This window comes from Populus alba, chromosome 7, assembly GCF_005239225.2.
Source record: "Populus alba chromosome 7, ASM523922v2, whole genome shotgun sequence".
Lineage (NCBI taxonomy): Eukaryota > Viridiplantae > Streptophyta > Magnoliopsida > Malpighiales > Salicaceae > Populus > Populus alba.
Genome location: NC_133290.1, coordinates 6,245,915 through 6,254,083, shown reverse-complemented (window position 1 = coordinate 6,254,083; position 8,169 = coordinate 6,245,915). Strand labels below are relative to the sequence as shown.

The window sequence follows — 8,169 nt, the reverse complement described above, 5'->3', positions numbered from 1 at the left end:
ATTCTTAAAGTGAGGATTAAGTTTTATTGTCAGACTTAGATCTCGAATTACTATTTTAAATTTTGGTAGTTTTTCACCTTTAACAAAAAAAACACACATATACTACTAGTTTAGGAAAACAAAATAGCATGTAATCACAATAGGTACATTTTTATCATTAAACAAAAAAACGAAGCAACTTCCCTTGGGTATGATGTTTTTTAATGATTTTCATCTTATTTTTAGTGTAATTAACCCCCTTACCTAAAATCTTTAAAGGCTAGTTAGGGTTTTTCATTATCATAAAACTAGGTTATGATTTATTTATTTATTATTTTTACCCGTTTTACATATAGTTCACGGAGATAACCTTTTGATAACGTATCTTCGTCGGCTAGCCTCAATAACCTTTTAATCCAAACACAACAGACTTTTTGATTTCTCTCACAACTACTAACAACCACCAACGTTACCTACATCAACACCTTCTTCACTTATGATAGCCCCAACTCTAATTCTACCCACAATGATAACACATCAACTTTCCAATGACAGTTTCTACCACACCTCTTCCCTCCTGTTTCGGTTTGAAGTAACCATAAAAGGGAGGAAAAATTGAGAAAAAAATAAAACCATAAAGACAAATCTAAAAAATAATAAAATCAATTATTTGTGTATTTTTCCTTGTTTTACAAGTGATGATGGCTCTCGCCACTAGCATAGGAAGAAAGAGGAGTGAAAGTCGATCTAGATCCTTATATTTTTTGTCTCACTTGCTGTGGTGTGTGAACCCATGAGCCAGTAGTGGCGGCGGCGCATGAGATCCACGCGTCAACATTGTTCATATACCTCCAAAAGACTTTAGACATGATTCCTTTAAACATACTTAACATCTTGGAAGGTCAATCTATGAACTTAAATTATTTTTTGAAACAAATGCTTATTTTTTTGTATAACATTTAGACTGTTAGGACTGCTAATTTGGTTTAATTTACGTTTGGATTTAAAAATAATTTGATTATTTGCATTGAATTATGGATTTATTTTTTTTTGTTTGTGATTGTTTTGTGGATATTAAATACTTATGCAGGAGTTATGTTTGGATTGGTGTTGGTTTACTTGGATTAACATGAAATTTGAACGAAGCATGTGACATTAATAAAATATGTGTGACTTTTTGGTGTTTGCTTGCTTTTTAGTCAAATTTTGAATAATAAATAATTTGTTTTTAAATTTATATCTTATTTGATTTAAAACATATTATTGTATTTCACCAAATATGATATTAATAAGAACTTTTCTTAAATCTTAGATAGACCAATTATTACAAAACACAACAATACCTTAGTTTATATCAAATAGATGAACATTGCAGCTTACCTCATGTAAAGCGTATTATGGGTGCAAATACCTTCTTTTTACACAATCAGTCCCCTTATCCAAACTCTAAGACTAATTAGGGTTTTTAATAACCAAAATACTATGTAGTGACTTACTTTCCCTCTTTTTATTATTAAAAGACAAGAATTCATTATCCTTTCTCCCACACCATTCCCGATCCAGGAGGATGATCACCGCGATGCCACACACATCCGACAATATACATCATAGGAGGTTATGAGTTTTAACTTTTGAACTCACTAAACCCTACAATAAACAAATTTAGTCGACCCATTATTTAGTTCACACAACTAAACTGAAGCTTTACTTTTTATTAGGTATGATTAAACCTTTCCCGACCTAGTAGATTAACTTAGTGACCTACTGACTAAAAACTCAATCCAGGTTGGGTTTATATTGAACTATGTGGGATTTGACCCAATCAAACATGGTTAACCCAACAAGTTAACATGAAACCCATCACTTAGTCAAAACTAGGGTAAGACCTTATTTGACTTTAAAAAAAAAATAAAACAAAGTCATTTTATTTTATTTAAAAAAAAAAACTTGAAACAATATCATTGTAAATTGATCTAGATCAATTAATGTTGATTCACTCTATGCATGACTCGAGCCTAAAACATGGTCATGAATTAGACTGGGTTTATGCTTCACATGACATGAGCATTGGACATGGTCATGAACTAGACAAGTTTTATAACTATGCTTCTAATCCTATACATATACTAGACGTTGGCCAATGCCACGTCGAGAAGCTGATTTTTTTTTTGTAAAAATAATATTTAGGTGCCGCAAATGCATTTTTTTAAAAAATGGGATTCAGGTTATAGACATGACTAGGTCAAATAAGGTGGTTTTATCTAATTAGATGATTAAAAAAAATAAGTAACGATAGTAAATGAACCAATTTTTTTTTTTTAAAAAAAAGATCATGATAACTTGAGGAAAAAAAAACTTTTTCTAAAAGAGGAAAAATGATGCATCTCAATTATTAGTTAATTAAATAAAGAATGATGAAAGTAGGTAAAAAAAAAAAAAAAAAATACTTGGCATGAGTGAACCCAAGTTAGCATAACACTTATCTGTATTGCACGTTTTAAAATTTTTTTATTTAAATAATAATTTATATTTATTAAAAAGACAATCTTGCTTTCATTCAACTTGATAATAATAATAAAAAAAATGAAAAACCACAAAAAACCCCCGATACAAGTCTTAAAAATCTTGTTTCTAAAAACGATTCAGTTATTTTATTATGTTTTAAAAAGTAAAATGACTAAGGAATTAATAAATATCAATTTTAAAAAATTTATTTTTAAAAGTAATTAAATAATTTTAACATGTTAAAAAAAATTAAAAGATAATTCTATTCTTGATCAATATGAGCAATGGACCTCCAAAAAAAAAAAAAAACCGAAATGTCATACCAAGGAAATCGATTTTTTTTTTGGGGGGTAAAAATATAATTATACTATTATAGTATTACGGTGAAGAGTGAAATATACGTGGTTGTACGATGAAAATGCATTTTAGTTTATATATTAACAAATAGCACGAGCGATGTAAGGGATTATTATTAGATCCCGAAGCGATTCTTCTGGGGCGTGCGAGAGAGCGAACTTTAGAGAGGAGGAGAGTTACGTAGGGAGGGGAGAGGAGAACAGAAGAGGAGAGAGAGGGAGATCTGAATTATTAGGGTTTTGAAATTCAAGTCCCAGGTCAGTGAGCGTGTAAATTCTTATAATCTTTTGTTTTTTTTTTAGCAGAGGAAATGGTGTGTTTGATGATGTTTAATTGTGAGAAAGAGGTTGTTGTGTGCTTGTTATTTGCAGGAGCGACCACCTACGAGAGGGGTGATAGAGAGCTAAGATTTCCTTCTTCTGTTTCTTTTGAGTCTTCTAAGAGAACTGAGAGAGAGCTAAGATTATCACTTTCGATTTTAGGGTTTCTCTTTTTTGCTTTCTTGTCATCACCAAACAGCAACAAAAGGGGTCTTCTTTGTAGTTGTTTTGAATGGACCGAAAGCTTGTGGTTAGTTAATTGTTTTTGGTTTTGCAAATTTATGAAGTTTGAATTTTCTTTTTGTGGGTTCTTATGCTTTTGTGTGTGAATCAACATGTAGGTTTTGGGTATTCCATGGGAGATTGATACCGAGGGTTTGAGAGAATATATGACCAAATTTGGTGGATTAGAGGATTGTATTGTTATGAAGGTTAGCCCTTTATTTTTTTCAAAAAAAAGGTACAGGCTTTATGCTTATGATCCTGCTTCTTTTTTTTCTTCTTTTGAATTCATGGAAAATCTTATATTGTGGGCTGTGTGATTATAATTGTATTATGTCACAAGAAATTTAGATTGTTGTGATGGTTTGGTAATTTCTATTTCTTACTGGCTTTCGCATTCGTACATCAGATTTTGTGTAGTACCAGTATTAGAAGGTTTGTACTTCATTAAGTTGGATTTTTGGTGTGAGATCATTTTCTGCTGTTTGGTGTACTGAATTTAGCTAAACTTTATGCTTCCTTGGTTTGGCCAAAGCATCTCATAAAGATTTTGAATTTGCGGATGCCTGAATGCTAACGGTGGAAATTTGCCGGTTGATTTTCACTTTAAGCGTCTTGTGCCTTGTGTAACCTTGCTGTTTGCATACACTAGCAATTCATGGCAGGTCTTATATTGTGGGCTTTCTGGCAGTATTCTTAGCACTGCACTGGACCTCACTACTTATGTGTACCATTTTGCCAAATAAAAGTGGTTTTTTCTTAAACCCCTCTGTAGTATATGAAAGTTGAACCAATGTTTTGGATTGGCTAGATTAGTCTTTATCAGTTTCTAGTTTTCTTGTCTTCCCAAGGTGTAGTTTATCATGAATATTGAACACCATTAGTTATTGTTTGTTACAATTAGAAGTTGTAGATGTGAGAAAGGGGGAGATGAAAATAGCATTCAGTCGAACTTTAGGTCTAAGAGTAAAAAGATTATATTTAAACACTCAGACTTCTTCAACTTTCTACTTCAATGTGCATTATGCAATATTATTTCCTATTCCAGTTTATTTTGTATCAATGTGTGAGAGGTGCACAATTTGGTTACTATATTTTTCCATTATTAGTGAGGAATCTTTATCTTTTCATTTTCTTCTGTGTATCTCTATAAATCCCTGACAGTGTTGCTGTTATACTTCTCCATGTTTAGGAACGGTCATCAGGTCGATCTCGTGGTTTTGGATATGTTACTTTTGTGTCAGCTGAAGATGCTAAGGTATTTCATATGGCCTTTATTCGTTTTCAATTTCTATGCCACATAAGATTGTTTGTGTGCTGAAATCTTGTTGGCTGCAGGCTGTGCTATCAAGTGAACACTTTCTTGGTAAAAGAATGCTGGAAGTTAAAGTGGCTACCCCAAAGGTTGGCTAAAAAAAATCTTGAACAGATTGCCTGCTTCACTTTGTTTTGTTTACCATGCATGATTGAAATACAGGCGTGCTAAATTTTCTCACATGCTACTTTATCTTGTGTTTTGCTTTGGCAGGAGGAGATGCGAGCGCCTTCAAAAAAAGCGACTAGGATATTTGTGGCCAGGATTCCACCATCTGTGACAGAAACTACCTTTCGAAGGTAAGTATTGTGATGGTGGTCAGGGTGCTTGTTTCCTTCTCCTCTAAACACAATTCGTGAAGTTTGATGTGGAATGAACACAGGTCATGATATTTTTTTCTCTTGCAGTCATTTTGAGAAATATGGGGAGATAATAGACCTATACATGCCAAAAGTAAGCTCTGATTCATGTGCTAATGACCATACTCTGATTCATGCTGTTTTGTGTACTAAGAATTATATTTATTTAATTGTTCCTCTGATTAGAAACGTTATATTTTTGTCAATAATTGTGCTGTACAGGATCATAGCTCGAAAGCACATCGTGGAATTGGGTTCATCACATATGCAAGTGCAGGTCAGACCTTTAACATGCCTTGCAATTATTTTTTCTTGTAATAACCAGATTGGTTTTTGCACTTAATTATGTTGCTATGTCACATGAAAACATGTATGAATATGTGGTGTAGAGACCAATCGAAGTATTGAACCTCTTTACATTATGGAGATTTTCATCCTTTGTGTGTGTCTAGCAAATGTGTCCTTATTGATCACTGAGACTTAATAGAGATGTGGAGGATGTTGTGGAATCTGTCTCTGATGCAAAATACTGAAATGGATTGTGTCATAACAGATTCTGTGGATAATTTGATGGCTGAAACTCATGAATTGGGAGGCTCTACTGTAGTTGTAGATCGAGCAACGCCTAAGGCAAGTTCTGCAGATCTACCTTTTTTCTCTTTAAAATAGGCTTGGTTTTATCTTATGGATGGAAAGAAGTTGTTGTTGTTGTTGTTGTTGTTGTTTACTTGCAATTGAAGTCACCTGTAGTCTCAGAAGATATCTCATTTGAGATACATTTTAGCAGTTTTTTAACATTTATTTTAATAGATATGCTGTTGATATCAATGGTGTAATATTATATTATTAGGAAGATGATTTTAGGCCAAATGGAAGAATGGCTCCTGGTGGATATGGTGCATACAATGCTTATATTTCTGCGGCTACTAGATATGCAGCTCTTGGTGCTCCCACCTTGTATGATCATCCTGGACCATTCTATGGAAGTAAGTACCACTGGAAATAGGTATTTTTAGCAAATTGGCAAGTACTATTTCATCATGTATTAATTTTTTTCCTGTTGGATTAGGAGGGGAATCATCTAGAGGAATGGGCAAAAAGATCTTTGTTGGAAGGCTTCCTCAGGAAGCAAGTGCTGAAGATTTGCGCCAGTATTTTGGTAGATTTGGCCACATATTAGATGTATATGTTCCCAAGGTAAGAGTGATATTTTTTGTTGTACAGTTGAGAGGGATTTTCATCTATTTATTGATCTGTGCATGCTTATTGGATGTAGGATCCCAAGAGAACTGGCCACAGAGGTTTTGGATTTGTAACCTTTGCTGAAGATGGTGTAGCAGATCGTGTATCTCGAAGATCTCATGAGATTTGTGGACATCAGGTATTACTAAGAACTTTTCCCTTACCCAGAGCATTTGTTGATAGTTGATTTTTATCCAGAATCTACCATAAAAAGAGATGTATGCAGGAAGGGTTCCTTATACCTAAGGTTTTTGAATGAAGATTTGTCAATTGGGAAGGCATTTCTAAGGCTTCATAAGTAAAATGAAGGGTTTTTGTGTCTCTATCTTGGAGGCGGTTTGCAAATTTCTGGATTTGCTAGGTGCTGGAGGGTGGTTATCATTGTTATTCGCGAGCTAGAGTTTAGGATGCTATTGTACTTTGTATATCATTCAACAAATTATTGTTATTAATACTTGAAAGAACAAAATATCACTTATAGCACGAGTCAAGACTGAATATTGCATATTGTAGCATGATGCTTGAAGAATTGATACATGTGTGTGTAAATTAGGCTCATACGCCATCTATGTGCTGTGCTTGCCTGCATGTATAACCTTTACTGATAAAGACATTTGTTACTGTGAAGAAAGCTGAGGCTTCAATTCTAGCTTAAGTGCATAACATAACTTCTGACTGTAACTTCCTGTGCAGGTTGCAATTGATTCAGCCACACCTATTGATGATGCTGGTCCAAGCGGAAATTTCATGATGAGTGGTCCTGAACCTTTTGGGAGTTATGCTGGTCCCATGCGCAACTTTGGCAGGATGTATGGAACCCTGGATTACGATGATGCAAGTGCATATATGGTTCCTTCTAAAGTAAGTCTGATGATTGTTGAATCCTTTATATGGTGTTCTTACACTGATAAATATTAATAAGGTTAATAGCAGAGTTTCTTTTAGCTTGATCAATTTGTTAAACGAAACATTCTTTTCTTTACAGTGGGGTTATGGAATGGGGAGTGCAAGACCTTCAAGGGCAGATTGGAGGTACAGGCCATACTAGACAAAAGATGGTCGCCTTGGAAAACTAGGATTGTCCACTGAATTCTTAATGACATGTCAGTGTCAGCTAGTTGTGTATCTTCTGTGGGTTGAAGTTTCTTCAATAATAGTATAATTATTTAATGTTGACATTTTTCCTGATATGGAGAATCCTGAACTTATAAAAAAGCTTCAAGTGCCAGATTGTTTATTATGTTGATGCTGCTGGCATGTACTTCGTAGGAATGTAGCAAGGGATCTACAAGATGTGGCCTGTGTACCATGTAGGTTTGAACTGCGAATGGGAATTCTCCTTGTGTTGATAGGAATTCTCCTTGTGATGATCGTAGATTTTTTTTCAATTATCATTGTTGGTCACACATTTGGAAATCAACTGTTCTCTCCCAACATCTCAACAAAACTATTTCAGGAACAGATTAGTATTCAAAGGCACCTCACTGCCGTCAACCCGTTCATTTTACAGAACCTATAATACAGTGTTCTTCAAACACCTAGTCAGAAGAACTACAGCCTCGATCCTCGAGATGGTACTGTTGATCTGTGAATTATTACTACTCAGCCTCGCTGATCTAAGAGGGTGTCCTCGAAACAACTTGAATGGAGCTAATGATTGCTTAAACGCAATCTTAACTAGACATGACGAAGGCATGCCCATGAAACACATTCCTATGTCTAGTCCTTCAATGGATTCATATTTAGCATTGTAGAAATAGCAAGATTTACTTTCCAAATGCTCAAAGGCACATTTAATGTCATACCTTGAGAGCTGGAAGATGAACACTCGCTTGCCAAGTCAGACCAACCAGGACCGCTAGCCAAACGT

The 8,169-nt window shown here is 34.4% G+C and overlaps 1 protein-coding gene across 3 annotated transcripts; it reads left to right on the top strand.

Moving 5' to 3' along the window:
* The first annotated feature begins 2,933 nt into the window (after positions 1-2,933).
* On the top strand, positions 2,934-7,715 carry LOC118047856 (uncharacterized RNA-binding protein C660.15). 3 transcript variants are annotated; one of them, XM_073410605.1, is made up of 14 exons: positions 2,934-3,098; positions 3,213-3,411; positions 3,503-3,592; positions 4,576-4,641; positions 4,722-4,787; positions 4,912-4,997; positions 5,106-5,151; positions 5,280-5,334; positions 5,611-5,691; positions 5,912-6,043; positions 6,127-6,254; positions 6,334-6,438; positions 6,993-7,160; positions 7,285-7,715. In XM_073410605.1, the coding sequence occupies exons 2-14, from the start codon at positions 3,394-3,396 to the stop codon at positions 7,345-7,347; spliced, it is 1,104 nt and encodes a 367-aa protein (XP_073266706.1). In that variant the 5' UTR covers positions 2,934-3,098; positions 3,213-3,393; the 3' UTR covers positions 7,348-7,715. The 3 variants fall into 3 exon arrangements, with proteins under 3 accessions (XP_073266706.1, XP_034913155.1, XP_034913156.1); XM_035057264.2 differs by having other exon boundaries at positions 2,935-3,098; positions 5,611-5,687; positions 5,908-6,043; XM_035057265.2 differs by lacking the exon at positions 3,213-3,411 and having other exon boundaries at positions 2,935-3,098; positions 5,611-5,687; positions 5,908-6,043.
* Positions 7,716-8,169: the final 454 nt, after the last annotated feature.

What these genes read in the sequence shown, in the direction of transcription:
- LOC118047856 (XM_073410605.1), top strand. An exon ending in TGTCAGCTGAAGATGCTAAG is followed by an intron (nt 4,642 to 4,721) that starts GTATTTCATATG and finishes TGTTGGCTGCAG; the next exon opens with GCTGTGCTATCAAGTGAACA. An exon ending in TAGACCTATACATGCCAAAA is followed by an intron (nt 5,152 to 5,279) that starts GTAAGCTCTGAT and finishes TGTGCTGTACAG; the next exon opens with GATCATAGCTCGAAAGCACA.